General features: G+C 37.3%; 1 protein-coding gene across 6 annotated transcripts in view; it reads right to left on the bottom strand.

Moving 5' to 3' along the window:
• Positions 1-574: 574 nt before the first annotated feature.
• sptbn2 (spectrin, beta, non-erythrocytic 2) overlaps positions 575-15313 on the bottom strand; it is a 99207-nt gene continuing 84468 nt past the window's right edge. For 4 of the 6 annotated variants that reach the window (XM_067438504.1, XM_067438503.1, XM_067438505.1 and 1 more), the window contains 18 exons: positions 14923-15186; positions 14465-14689; positions 13400-13489; positions 12990-13283; positions 11575-11705; positions 11285-11489; positions 10727-11104; positions 10373-10617; positions 9717-9855; positions 9505-9589; positions 9119-9315; positions 8902-9017; positions 7672-7747; positions 7163-7276; positions 3974-4155; positions 3702-3875; positions 3562-3604; positions 575-3446 (listed from right to left, as the gene is read on the bottom strand). In XM_067438504.1, coding sequence (XP_067294605.1) covers positions 3240-3446; positions 3562-3604; positions 3702-3875; positions 3974-4155; positions 7163-7276; positions 7672-7747; positions 8902-9017; positions 9119-9315; positions 9505-9589; positions 9717-9855; positions 10373-10617; positions 10727-11104; positions 11285-11489; positions 11575-11705; positions 12990-13283; positions 13400-13489; positions 14465-14689; positions 14923-15186 — 3165 coding nt within the window. In that variant the 3' untranslated portion in view covers positions 575-3239. The remainder of the gene's footprint in view (positions 3447-3561; positions 3605-3701; positions 3876-3973; positions 4156-7162; positions 7277-7671; positions 7748-8901; positions 9018-9118; positions 9316-9504; positions 9590-9716; positions 9856-10372; positions 10618-10726; positions 11105-11284; positions 11490-11574; positions 11706-12989; positions 13284-13399; positions 13490-14464; positions 14690-14922; positions 15187-15313) is intronic. The other 2 variants (XM_067438506.1, XM_067438507.1) reach the window with 1 other exon arrangement.

The following is a 15313-nucleotide window of genomic DNA, read 5'->3' on the forward strand; positions in this document are numbered from 1 at the left end:
AAGGGTGATGGGAGCGTATGATATTGTTGACATCACCACAGATCTTTTCTGACAGTTACAACTGACCCCCGTGTTACAAACACTCCCCGGTCTCCCCTACACGGATATTAATTTTATATTTAAACATCTATAGAATTTACAGACAAATAACGCCACACTTTTTTTCTTTTCAAATCATGTTTTTATTCCTAATATTAGATATAGATACACAAGTCAACAAACAAGTCTTTTTCTCGTTTAGATCAGTAATGAAAAATGCTCCACAGCACACTTGCCCCCAAGTGCCGGGGTTTGGTATTACAGACGAGAAACTCAGCAGGAATAGGCTGCAGTTTTACACGAGGTGCAGTTGCAACAGTAGTATTAATAATAGTAATATTAATAATGAATTATATAATAATAATAACAACAACAGATAATAGTAGTGATATTAACAAATCAGGTTTAAAATCAAGAATAAAATTAACATTCTTTAATAAATGGTTTTTTTAATGGGTTTGGTGGAAATATTGTTGAAGACGCATTAAAATGCTGAAAAATATACTAATGGGGAATCTGCTTATAAAAACCCAGATTTCATCAAATCTAATGTTCAGTCCACTCACTTTTATTGAGAAAGTTTCTCCCCATTGAATTCATCATGTATTGCAATATAACAACATTTAATTTTCCATACAATTTAACTCGCCAGTCCATTGAAATGTACACAAACAGACTCAATTATCTGGATTTGCTTATGTGCCACAATGTAACTGACCATCTACGCGAACTGGGTTAAAACCAACCATACTGGAAAGTGTAAAATGTGAGAGGGAAACATTTTTTTAGATTAAGTAGCTATGATTAAAAAAAGAACAGAAAAAAAAAATCAATAGCACAAACATGAGAGACTGTCATTCAATGCAACACATCGACTTATCTCAGGAAGAAATTTATCACAGAGTCCCAAACAGTATGCGTAGGCTCAGACTAAATGAATCATCCTACGGCTCAATGGCAGTATTCTGTATGAACAAAAGCACTGGTCTACAACTAGATCATTCTACCGCAGCATTTTTATCTTTTAGGATAGAGAACATCAGACCAATCCAGAGAATGTTTCACAAAGGGAGACTCCAAGCTCCTAATTTCTCATTCAGAGTCGGTCACAATTTGTCACTGAACAGAGCTGAGTTTCAGGGACATTGTCCAATCACTGAACACTGGGAAAAGGCTGTTTTTGAGAGTTCAGTAGAGAGTCTGAATCATTTTCCTTCACATCAATTGTCACAGCAAAAAAAAAAAAGTAAAAAAAAAAAGAAGAAAAAAGTTCAGTTTTCTGTTTACTGCGTCTTCGTGCGGACCCCTTAAATGCGTCTCCAAAGGAAATGTAGCGATAACTGACATAAGCGTGGACATGGCTCAATACTCCACACACCTTCAATGCATGACGTCAAAAAAACTCACGCTAATATTAACACACCAAGGCAAGCTTTCACACAATCATATGAGGCTGAAAAATCTTTATCCTACAAAAATACTGCTATCATGCCACAGTGGGTTCACTTGTTACACCAGGACATCATGCGTTTAACTGCAAAAGTATAACTGAAATCATGTCAGCTAGATTGGCCATTGTTTCTGCCTCTGTGTATGCACTTACGGGACAAGAGAGAGTCGTTTCTTGCTTACCGCAAGTATAAAACCTAGAATTATATAAGTATGCGGTAAAAATTTCACATTCCTCCAAGGAAGATAATTTATAGTAACCTGTGACGTACAAATAAAGGGAAGAGATCATCTCAATCACCATGCGTTTGGGGGGAAAAAACTGTTGATTTGGTCCACATTAAGAATACCTCAGTAATTTAGTTTCTCATTCAGAGTTGAAGCACATTCACAACCGATATACCTGAAAGCAACCTCTTCAGAGCACACACACGCTCACACACAAGAACACACACACCTAAAAATACAGCATCAACCTCAAGAGCATCACTGACACAAATCCCAATAACAGAGGTTCGTCCCTGTAAAGTATTAAAGTGAGGGTTAGGAGAGAGAAAAGCATGTGTGCGTTGTCCGTTGGTGGGTGAGTGGTAAAACTGACGCCTGAGAATACATTCCGATAGGAAACTTGGTCAACTTTATATTCAAATCAAAGTTGCAAGAAAATGGAAGAAAAAAAAATGCTGTTCTCAAATTCTTCGTTTAACGTGAGTTTAATGTAAGCTTGTGCAAGTGATTCTTGTGTTGTGTCTGTTTGCTTTTGAGCAATTGTAAAACCAAAGTCCAAACCACAGCATCACATCCCCAATTTCAATCTTCACAACAAACACTTTTCTGGTCTATGAAAAGAACAAGATAATGATGAGCTAAAGAAACAAGCCACAGAATAAGAATACATACCTAAAGTATTTCTTAATAGAAATAAAGAGGGAACAGAAAGATAAAAAATAATAATAATAAAACCATCAAATAGTGTTTTTGTTCCTTTAAGCCAAAAAACACTACTCTTAAAAAAAAAAAAAATTCACTCAACACATTCATATCAAGATAAAAGAAGAAGGAAAGAAAAAGACCAGCATTAACTCCCACCTCTGACTTATGGGCTTCTTTCTGCTTTGTCCTCTCTGAACATGAGATCATACAAACTATACTTACATTTTCTTTAAATATTTTACTTTAAATTGACTCAAAAACGGAACAGCAAAAAACAATATTAATAATAGCAATAACAATAAAATCTTTAGCTATAAGTATAATAATACCAAAAAAAAAAGGACAGTAGTCCTTCACAAAGAAAGTGAGAGGTCAAAATTAAGACAGGAAATGGAAATCATCAGGGGAAAAAGACATAGCACTCTTGGTCATTACAGTATGGAAATTCCATCTAACCCAAAGATAAAATTATTTTTAGGGAAAAAGTTCAAAGGAAACGATTCAAATTGAAAGGTATAAGCTAAACTTTCAGGATGGCTCTCGGTCAGGGACCCCACTCCCTCGACTCAGAGCTCACCGTCTGGCCAAAAGTGGCGTTTCATCTAGGAGGCGAGATTGAACAAGATCAAAAGAAGTGTGAAATAAGATAATTTAAAAGAAGAACGAGTGGAAAAATAAAGAGAAAAAACAAAAAACCTATCACAAAGTGACATGCGAGTTTTCTTTGCCTTTTCTAACTTTATCAGTTTCTTTTGAGTGTTGACAAACTTCCATCTTTTGTTTGGCTCACTGTGGAGATCTGTGGCATATTTTGGTGCTTATTTCTTCTTCCCAAAGAAACTGAAGCGCTTCTCGCCGCCTCTCTCTTTGCCATCTTTGTTGCGCATGGTCACTCCTGCCTCGCCCGAGCTGGGAGACATTGGCGGCATGGTCATCGCTCGACTCAGACCTCGTGTGCCACCCGGCGAACGCTCGGCGGGCAACAGGGATGCCTGGATTGCTCGAATCCATAAACTCATCTCAGCCTGAGGGAGAGAACAATTGTGTCAATATGAGCATGACAGGAAGCTATCTTTTTTTAAATACAATATGAGAGTACGACCTAAAAACATTTTCTTTTCATCCTTTGCAAAAACGTACCTCATCCTTCGCTTGGAACAAGAACTCTTTTCCATCCCCAAGCCTTAAAAAAAACAAAAAAAACCCCATCATGTCACATTTAAAGAACTTCATACATTTTTCATAATTACTGAGAAAATCTCCCCTCATCTCTTTCTCACCTAAGTTTAAATACATGTTTCCTCTTCTTGTAGTCATGGGCCACCTCACACACAGCCTCGTTGAGGCTGATGGGAACTTCTCCATGGTAGGGGATTCCATTAGAGGCACTCTTGTTGTCCTTATAGAAGCCCATACTTCCTTTACGTAAAACACAATATACATTCTGCCACGATCTACAAATGCACACAGAGAAAAACACACCATTTACATGATTAACCCTGATTAGATTCTCCTGATCATTCTTTCATAATTTATTGGCTTGCTGTGTCACCTGGTGGCTGCTTTTTTGTTGTGCGATTCCATTTCCTGTTTCCTGCAAAGGATGCCCTCCATGGCTTCTGTGGCCGCATCTGCTCCTCCTCGCCCTGGCAGTGTTGCTGAAGGGTCTTGCCGTGATGCTGAGTCCAGACCACTGTCACGGCCTGGACCGTTAACGGATTCAGATTCAGATCCCTGATTGACCGAAACAGGCCACAGTTAGTAGACGTTACAATATAATATATATATATATATATATATATATATATATATATATATATATGATAATATAATAATGCATTGTTTCTATTAAATCAAATAGTGATTAGGTCATTATTGTACTGGTCAATTCTATTTTTATTCATTAAAGGCTTTATGTAGCCTTGTTTACAATTACATGCAATAAGGAACAAAAATACTCTAAACTGTTCATTAAAAATATTACACTCACACTACCATTCAAAAGTTAGGGTTTGTAAGATTGTTTTATGCTCACCAAGACTGCATTTTATTTCATCACAAATACATATATGTATATTAAAGTGCCCCTATTATGCCATTTTAAAGTTTCCTAATTTAGGTTTGGAGGTTTCCAACAATAGGTGTACATGCATCAAAGGTCAAAAACGGTTTAATTTTCTGAAAATATACATCACATATCACCATAACGTTCAATGATTCTCAAAGGACATGACAGATGAATCAGTCTCTCTAAATCCCTCCTTTCCATGAGCCTACTTGGCTCTGATTGGTCAGTCTGTTTTGATTGGTCTACAGCATACTAGGCTTGCAATGATAGTCGGCATTGCCGATGTTCAGACTCAACTCTACCGTCATTTAGATTTTTTTATAGTAATACATTTTTTTTGTTCAGTTAGAGAACAGACAATACAAATAAAACTGAACGTGTCTGCAAAATAAAGCATGATCCAAACAAGAGTCTCAGCACAGACCAGCAGCAGGAGTAAGATTTTATTCGTCACAAGAGCGAAGAGCTGACAGACAAGATGATTGCGGAAGATTCGGTTTCAAAGCGTAATGTAAAAGCAGTTTTTCCTGTTTGTCATTGTATTGTTTTTTGTTTGTTGTGTTTTTATTAAGAATAATAGGCAAAAGAACCCACAATTCAAGCAACCCAGCCCCAAATTGGCGCTAATTCTAAACCGAAACTAAAACGTGCACAGCTGCACAGTGCTCATTTACAGATTAACTATCTTTCACGGTTTGTGTGTGTACACTGCGCATTTTCAGTTCATTGCTACGGGAGCTTAAATTTCATAGGAACTCATTGAAACCACTCTATTTGCTCATTGTTGTTACTTTCGTTTTAGATTTAAACTATAGCAGTTTGAGCAACAGTCTTATATGTTTCAACTGGAATTCTTCACTGTCAGCATTAACAAGTGTACGCCCATCAACAAACCCATGTTGTGTTTGTGTATTTCTAATTTATTGCGGTGCACATGTGGGAACTGTATCAATAACAGCACATACGTTCACTCAACATGATTGTTAATGACTGATGTAAAAGTTTGCAAAAAAATCTGGCTCCATCCTTTATCTATAATCAAAGTATTAAGAATGACAAATGGTCTGAATTAATAGACACAGTTTTAGGTAATAGTGCAGCCCACAGCTGATTTACAGTAGCATTTCAGTAGACAGTTATAACGTGAGTTAGACCGTTAGCCAGGTAGCTACACAATATGAAACACAAAGACATTGTAGAGCACAGCGTCTTCTTGACATGATGCTATCCAGTATCGCGCAATAAGTGGACGGGCAATATGCAAATGTTTCATTGTGATGTCACAACGAAACAGCTTGCAATTCATTTGAAAAATGATTTGTTTAATTGACTCTTGCGTTTGAGAGTCGACTTGTACTGTTTATGTACAGCACACTTTCAGATTTTAAACTTTGCATGATGTTTAAATTACCTACAGCTGTTACACACTACAAAAAAATCCATAATAGGGGCACTTAAATCTTTTGTACCAACATACCTTCACTTTTGAATATTTTTATTGTGTACTTGCTGAATAAAAGTATTTTATTTAAAAAAAAAATCATACTGATCCCTTACTGTATCATAACATGTCTTAGTATTCTCATAAATCTCATAAATTAACTTAAAATTAATTTTGATACACTTTTTTTTTTACTTTTAATTTTGAGGTATAATTCCTAACTAATGACAAATATTCCTGGATGATACTTTATAATCTTAATGAACAGATGAATCAAAATTATCAAATTCAATAAGCACAATATGTACATGCAAGCAAATGCACACTCAAAGACATAAGGGGACTAAAAAAAAACAACAACAAAAAAACAGACGCACAAAACACCACCGGCATGTTCCACCAAAGACAAATGGGGCAGTATGGAAAAGCTGGGGAGGGATATGTGGGCGTAATAATGAAATAACACTGCCACAAAGACACTGGGACAAATTTGACTAAAATAGTCAGTAACTCAAACTAATTTATATTCTAAGCCAAAAAGTGAATACAAAATGTTAGAAAAAATAGTTGCCTTGGAATAAAGTAAAATCCGATGAAACTGAAGGAAATAAAGAAACAATGTCTCATGTGAGTTGGATTAGTAGGTATATAGTTGTCATTGGTTGCAAAGCACCCAAACACTAGCCTCCAGTTTCACAGACAAGGATGCCTAGTCCTAGACTAAAATTAAACATTTGAGCTGTTTTAACTGAAAGCAAATTGCACTGACATATCTTAAATGCCAATGTTTTTTCTCAAGATGCACACCAGTGATGTTTTTCCCAAGGTACCCTGGGAAACCCTGTCTGTGAAACCAGGCCTAGACCTACTGCAAATTAAGCTCCCCTGAAAACAAACAGTAAAACAACAGCACTCCACAGAACAACAAAGCTGCCCTTTAACATCATGAAATAGAAAATTTTATGTGAAAAAGTACATCGCAAACACTGATGTTGAAGCTCAAGCAAGACAAAAATATAAAAAGTTCAAAATGACAGTGGCCAAATACATACATAGAAAAGCACAAGACTGTTCCACTGAAAGCAATAGAAAGCAGCAAAGCTATGACTCTGCCCTCTAGCAGGTGTGGTATACCGGTAGCTGCCATCATGCTGCAAGGCTGCTGGGTTGTTAAGCGCAAGCAGCGATGCTACACTACGGCTACAGGCTGGCGCTAGGGTGTTAGTACTCACACGGTCCTGTGCCTTGTGAGGTTTAGGCACAGGCTTAGAAACTGGGTTAGACTGAGGTTTACTCTCTGGTTTAGGTTCGGCTTTCTTGAGTTCAGATACAGAGACCGATATTGACTGCAGATAAGAGACGTCACAAGAATGTGTGTTAACATGTGAGTGTGTTAGAATTAGCAATTGTTTGTGTTGAAATATTGGTCTGACAGTACATCCACACAGTGTGACCATGAAAACGTATTGAAGGTTTTGTTAGACGCTCATCCTCACACACTCAAAGAGACTCAAGAGTTTACAGAAGAACACTGATATCAACATGAATAATTGAGAGGAACAAGGAAAAAGACAATGAACACACAAAAAGACAGCACAATTGAGACTGGGACTGTGACGTGTCTTGACATGAATTCTAAAACTGTGTCTGTATATGATGTAAATGTGTATGAAAGTGAATGCATAACTGGACTGATATGAATAGAGAATTTAATGAAAGCACAATGTGGACCATATCTGACCTGTGAAGTTTCCTGGTCACTGTAGACACCATTGACAGATACTGACTGGTTCAATGTAGTCTGGTCCAGACTCGTCCTTAAAGAGAAGCCAACATACAAGTGTAAACTTTTATAAGAAAGTTATAACTATGGTCCAAAAGTATCTTAAAGACGGCATGAAATCAAATTTTACAATTCGTATATGTAATATTTTAGTTTACACTATAAATTATTTATCTATGCACTTCATTCATTTTTTAAAAATTAATTTACCCGTATAATCTTTAATCTTTAACCCCCCCCCCCCCCTCTCATTTTTGCGCCACCTCTCAGACACCTGTCTCTGACATTTAAATCTGCCACCATTTTGTTAGCAACAGGTAACTTCCAACGATCCAATCAATTCCCAAAGGACGAAATCAAGCCTTGCCCTACATTTTTTCTAATTTTAGAGGTTTAGATATTTCACTCAGATATACGTCACAATAAGGAGAAAAAGACGATCTCAACTTCCTTTTCATGTCGACTTTAAAAGTAAATGAAATTATGTGATTTAATGTTTTCCCTAAAAATGAAAAATAAACTAATAAAAAAATACACTACCATTATGCTTGGTGATGAGGTTGGTAAGATTTCTTAATGTTTTTAAAAGTCATCTCTAAAGCTCTAAAGCTCACCTACCATTTAAAATGCTTGGTGATGGGGTTGGGGTTGGTAAGATTTCTTAATGTTTTTAAAAGTCATCTCTAAAGCTCACCAAGGCAACATGTTTTCATCACAAGTGCTGTAAAAATGATAATATTGTGAAATATTTGTAAAATGTTCCATTTTAATATAATTAATTGCAATTTTAATGAATGAAATAAATTTATTTGAGAGCTGCTTAATATTGTGTAAACCATGACACTTTTTTAGGATTCTTTGTATAAAATGATTGTTTGCCTTTTTTACGATATAAAACGATGTAAAAAAAAAAAAAAAATGTCGCTCACTTTAATGCATCCTTGTTGAATAAAAGTATTAATTTCTTTAAAAAATATCTTACTGACCCCAAACTTTTAAATGGTAGTGTAAATAAAATGGTTTTATTTCATTGCCAAAGCCTATTTTTCCTTGCACTTGGTGAGTATTTTTGTTTTTGATTGGTTACAAGGTTAAAAATAATTAACAAGCAGAAAAGGTAGGTAAAAGTGAATGGGGGAAAAATGACCACCCCTCTAGCTGATTAGAATGGTACAGTCCATTTCTTACCTTGCAGCAGAATCGTTTATCTCAGACGGTACTACTTCCTCCACAGGGGGAGGTGTGGGTGGTCGTCGGGCCCTCTCTTCTTCTTCCCTTCTTCTTTGAATTTCATGTTCCTCCAACTGACAGACAATAACAAAGTGAGAATATTTTATGAAAAGATGCAGTGAATGGAGTTATTTCAAATCCTGCACTTTGATAGGTGTAGGCGTAGTTAACAAACCGTGGTGAGCTTTTCTAGCTGTGTGAAACGATCTTCCCAGCCTGCTGCCAGTTTTTCAAAGGCTTCGTGGCGTTTGATAAGACTCTCGACCTCATCTACATTAGAGCCCAATTCTGCTGCCCTGACCAGCGGTTCCTGTCCAGCAAGCCACGATTCGGCCATAGACGCATCCCTACCGAACTGTAACACCTCCAGAACTGTAATACACACAGAAGGAATATCCGAGTATGAGATAACACATGAATGCAAGGATGTCATATGGTAAACACAATATCATAATTAGAAAAAAAATATCTAAAAACATAAACATCAAAACTGCCACTTTAGATGTAAATCCCTTTAGCATGCCACGAGCCACGGAAACAAGCTTCCTCCCACATACTCACCGATCTGCAAGTGGTCCATTTTCTCTTGCCACTTCTGATTAATTTCAGAGCGCTTGGCCTGAAGCTGATCCAATTTCTCTTGAATCTAGAAAATCACAGACATCCAATTACTTCATAGTGTGTGAGTGGGTGCATGTGGGTTTCCTTGACTAACATGCAGCGATTAATATATGTAAATGTGCACGTTCATTGTGTGTGTGGTGTGGACAAACCTCATCTGAAGCATAGTGGTTGTTATTGATGAGGGTCCGTCCCATTTCACTGCAAGCAGTGAAGCTGTCCGCTCTAGTGTCTATCTCAGACTTAATGTCCTGATGGTTGGCGATGACCAGACCAGCTGAGGAGACGTCCCTACAACAACACAGAGCATAAATGACTCTCATCAGTTCTGTACTTACTCATGTGTGTAAATCCTTTTTAAACAGATTTCTAACAAATGTATGTAGGCAAATGTGATTAATTTTTATAATATTGTGTGTACTGTACTTAATGTATGCATTTTTGGTAACACTATTTTACAGTGCCCTTGTTACACGTTACTGCAGTACTAACTATAAATTATCCATAATTACATGCAACTAACCCTAAATCAACCTAACTCTAAGCCTATAGTAAGTACATGTAAGAAATTCTTCTTGAGCACCAAATCAGCTTATTAGAATGATTTTTGAGGGATCATGTGACATTGAAGCCCGGAGTAATGATGCTGAAAAGGCAGTTTTGCCATATGATTTTTTAAAAACGGTTATTTTGCATTTTTAACCATTTCACAATATTACTGTTAGTGGTGTACTCAATTGTTTGAACAAATAAATGCAGCATTTGTGACCATAAGATTTACTTCACTGTGTGTATGGTTTGCATGTACCTTGGACTGTCATGTGACTGGATCTGTAAGTTGATTCCCTCCATCCACAGCATAAGGTCTCTGACCATGTTTAAGTATCTGAACTTCTCCACTGTGTCCAGCAGGAGCAGCCGTCTGGCTTGAGTGGCAGATTGAAGTCCCTCCCAGGCCTCTGTGACAGCACGCTCATGGCGATGGATATCATCAGCTTTCTCTCCGGCGTATGCTTTCTGCAGACGTGCAGCATCGTCCTGCACCTGTGAAACCTGCAGTGAAAGGACAAAGAATGACGTTTAACCTTTAATCAAACAATCAAAACCAAGCCATCAGAAAATGTACAACATATATAGGAAAAGGTTAAAGGAAGGCTCTCACCTGTCCACTGAGTGCTTGCACATCATGCTCATAGGCCGTATGCTGTCTAAGCAAGTGCTGGACAGTGTTCAGGTCCCGTCCGAGTTCAGCTCCAGCTAGTGCCTCCTTCTTCTCCCTTATGAGCCCAAGAGCTTCCCGGGCATCCTGATGGAAGCGGTGCAGCTCGTACGAGGCGGCCAGCATCTGTGTGCGCGTGTCGATGAGCTCCAGCAGGTCGGCCCAAGCCTCATTGAGCCCGTCCTTCCACTCAGCTACGCTGGCGTTTTCCGGATGACCTGATTCGATCAGTTCATCTGCCTGATCGTTCACTGCATCCACACGCTCCTGGCCAATTGTGCTGGTGTCTCGCGCAAATTCCCGGAACTTATCTCGCAACATCTGAAAGGTTGAGAGAGAACATCCAGAGTTATAGACAACAATCCCACTGCATAATCTTTAAAGAAACTTTAAAGTTATATCTACATTAAAACACATTTGAAAAAGTTTTCATTTCAAAACATGCTACATCAACACTAGCATTTTTAAGCAATTCTGCAGGAGGAAAAATGGCTTTAATACCGTCACATGTTCATAGTCTTGTCCAAGTTCATGAGACCCGGCGACGACCTCTCGCTCAGCGATCCACTGCTCTAAATCATCCACCTCTCTCTTCAGCTGGGTCAGTCTCAGTCTCTCCTGCAGTTTGCCCCTCCTCTCTTCAGCCAGATCCTTCAACCCTGCGTACAGTTTATCCACCTGGGCCTGCCTCAGAGTGATTCTTTCACTATAAAAGGAGAAAGAAAATGGATTATACCAACACTTAAATTCAAACGTTTTATCTGAGTCCTCGATTTTATTATGCTCCCCACCTCTCTGGGTGTTCGCTGTTCACCATGAGTCTGCTGCTATTGGCCAGCTGGTGGATGGTCTGAGCGTAGTCCTCCAGAGCCTGCTCCAGAATCTGGTGTTTCTTCACCATCACCAGAGCACTCTGCTCATCCTACAACAACCATAACAACTTTAAACACTGCATACATAGATACATCCATAACAGCACAGCACTTTTCAAAGTACCCAAACTCACCAGAATTATAGAATGACTAAACTACTATATGAGAATTTTGAGGGGACTAAAAATGTTTAACAAATCAAACTCCCTCACATTTTAGCATCTGCAAAAAAGGTTTGCTGGGCTCTTAATGGCTGCTTTTCCTTCACTATCTAAAAAAAAATCATCCATTTAGGAAATAAATGTAATTAAACTCTTAGTTTTATAAAAAATTATAAAAATAGATTTATATTCTTAAGAGTCTTCTTTACAACTCATTTCAGGTATACTTTATTTTAAGGTGTCCTTAATGCAGTATAATTATACATATACATTTAAAAATACATTTTTAAGACCATGAGAAACAAATTTAGTCCAAACCTTAGACTGTACATGTACATAAAATCTAAAAATCTCACCAATTATTCATTTTATTGGTGTGAAAAATTACAATTTAAAATAACTGTTTTCTATAAAAATTCAGTTTAAAATGTAGTTTATTCCTACACTGTAAAAAATATTGTTGGTTTAACTTAAAAAAGTAAGTAACCTGGTTGCTTTAAAATTTTGAGTTTATTGAAATTAAAAATTTGAGTTGATACAATGAAGGAAATTGGTTTAATAAATAGTAACTCAAAATATTATTGTATCTGAACCACATAAAAATGTGATAAATCATGAAAATAGCACAATTTGGCAAGTTTCACTGCATCATCACAAATAAAACACACACAATTACCCAATATGCTTACAAAATCTTTTAATAATATTTGAATAAAGGTTGTCGATTCTCAAAAATGTTCATTGTATTAACACAAATTTTTAATATCAATGAACTCAAAATTTTAAGGCAACCAGGTAACTTATTTTTTTTTACAATTTTTTTACAGTGTAAGATGGCAAAGCTGAATTTTTAGCAGCAAATAGCTACTCCAATCTTCAGTGTCATGATCCTTCAGAAATCATTACATTATGCAGATTTGTACATTTTCTTATTATCGATGTTAAAAACAGAGCTGCTGCTTAATATTTTTGTGAAAAATATTTTTTCAGGACTCGAAAATAATTTATTTTAAATATAAATATCTTAATTGTCACTTTTGATCATTTTAATATCTCCTTGCTGAATAAAGTATTAATTTCTATCAAAGAAATAACATCTGACCCCAAACTTTTGAACAGAAGTGTATGCATCATCATCTGTTACAAACAGCTACAAAGTTCAGTGTCACTGACCTTCGCCTTCTCCTCTGACATCATATGAAGCTCTTGTTCTCCCATCCAGGCCTCAGCCTCCGCAGCATCTGTGTAAAACTGCTGTGCTCGGTTAGCCTCTGCTAGCCTCGCTTTTCTCTTCTCCGTCTCGGAAATCATAAGGGCCCACAATTCCCTCAGCTCTGCCAGACGTTCATCAAGAGCAGCTTTCCTCTCCCTGTCCATCTCTGACTCCTTCCCAGGAGACATGTTTTTACCATGAGCCTGTATGTCATCGATACGGGGCTGATGACCCTGAATCTCCTTCTGTAGAGTCTGGGGGACAATGGAAAGTCAGTAAGACAGCGAAAATAAAGTGGAAAAGACTTTAAAATCATCAGCAGTAAACACTTTTTTATAGCTTCAAAAACATTAATTGAGCAATTGATTACCTGATTCTTTTTGATGAGTAGCTGAACACTGGGCAGATCTTTACCGTGGTCTGTGGAAGTGGCAAGGGGCATCCTTTCCTTCACCCATAACTTTAGACAAAAACATAAAGTACTTTCAAAACTTTTCGTAAATTGTGTGTATGTATAAGAGTACACCAAAAATAATAAATGGCGTGTAGGACTGTCATTAATTACTCACCCTCATGTTGTTCCAAACCTGTAAGACTTTTTGTTCATCTTTGGGGGAAAAAATTAAGATTTTTTTGATGAAATCTTAGAGCTTTCTGTCCCTCCGTTGACACTTACGCAACTGACAATTTGACGTTTAGAAAGTTCGACAAGGGTTCAAAAAGAGATCGTAAAACGAATCCATATGAATTAAGCGGTTTAGTCCCACTTTTTTTTTAGAGACTCGGCCGCTTTATACACTAAACAGATTTAATTTAGGCATTCTTTGGTTTATACACAAATAAACATTCGGTAATTCACACATCATTTATGGTAAATGGAAGCTCAAGCATGTTATAAGAGACATAAGAGAACCAATGAGGTTCATTCTCATGTGTTATGCAGCACGTTTTAGCTTCCGCAAGATCCAATTAGGTTTGGTGATCAATGTTTATGAATAAAGACTAAATTCAATCTGTTCATTATATAAAGCGATCGCATCTGGACTAAACCATTCAATATGGATTAGTTTTACAAATTTATTATGAACTTTTTGAAGCGAAGTGTCAGTTGGATTGCTGTCAATGAAGAGAAATACACAAATTGCTCCAACTTCATCAAAAAGATCTATGTTCTGAAGATGAACGGAAGTCTTACATGTTTGTAACCTAATGAGTATGAGTAAATTATGACAGAATTTGGAACTTTGAAAAGAGTTCACAATTACAAAGAAATGTCAAGTAACACATTTAATTAAATGGGAATTTTTCCAAGTAAAAAGATTTAAATAGTTTTTTTTTTTTTTTTTTAAATGTACTGCAATATTATTTACAACTTTTAAAAAAAAAAACTTATTTTAATTTTTATACAGTGTGGCTGTTCTTGCTTGTGACTCACAATCTCATCCTCAAGGTCTCTGTTGAACTGATGAGCCTCTTTTGAAGCAAGAAGATGATGCCTCCGCTGTTTTAGAGGGTCCTGCAGCTGAGAAAAGCTGTCTGTCACCCTTCTCTGTTGACCATCCACCTCTACCGTTCCAGATTCCTCTTGGGCCAAGGCTAGAGCCTGTGATTGCAGAGACTGGACCTCTTTCTCACGCACCTCCATCTGATGCTCCAGCATCTGAAACACACACACACATACAGGGTCACATAAGGGGGTCATTAGGTTGAAAACTTGTCTACTTACACAGAACAATTTTTTTTCCCACATTTTTTGTACTGTTTCTAGAGAGAAGGACAGTACATCGAAATGTTGTACTACAGGACAGTTTCATTTCACACAAAAGTGATCAGTAAGTAGATTTGTGTTGTGATCTTTCTTAGATTTGTGATCTTCTTTGGCCTTGTATTTACCTGGTGTTTCTTGAGCAGGATGTTGACACTTGTGAGATCTTTTCCAAAGTCATCGCTCTGGAGTTGAGAGGAGATGTTCTGGAGCCACGAGTCCAGCGCTGAACAGCTCTGCGTGAAAAGCTCAGCTCGGTTAGCGTCGAACAGACATTGAGCTTTGGCTTGAGTGGTGCTCTCCAACTCCTCCCATTGCTTTTGCAGGCCGCTCAGAGTCTCCGATACCGTCTGTTCCAGCTCAGGCTTCTCCTTCACTAACACCTGACCCTCCTGCAAGAACAAGACAGAGACAGGTAGTCAGTGCAGATGTTTTGACCGGAGCTCACATTCCATGTTTTTTCTTTATTTAATATGGCCCTGATGAAACTATTTGTCAAATTAAGTTCCATGATATTTT

This window comes from Pseudorasbora parva, chromosome 3, assembly GCF_024679245.1.
Source record: "Pseudorasbora parva isolate DD20220531a chromosome 3, ASM2467924v1, whole genome shotgun sequence".
Taxonomy (NCBI): Eukaryota; Metazoa; Chordata; class Actinopteri; order Cypriniformes; family Gobionidae; genus Pseudorasbora; species Pseudorasbora parva.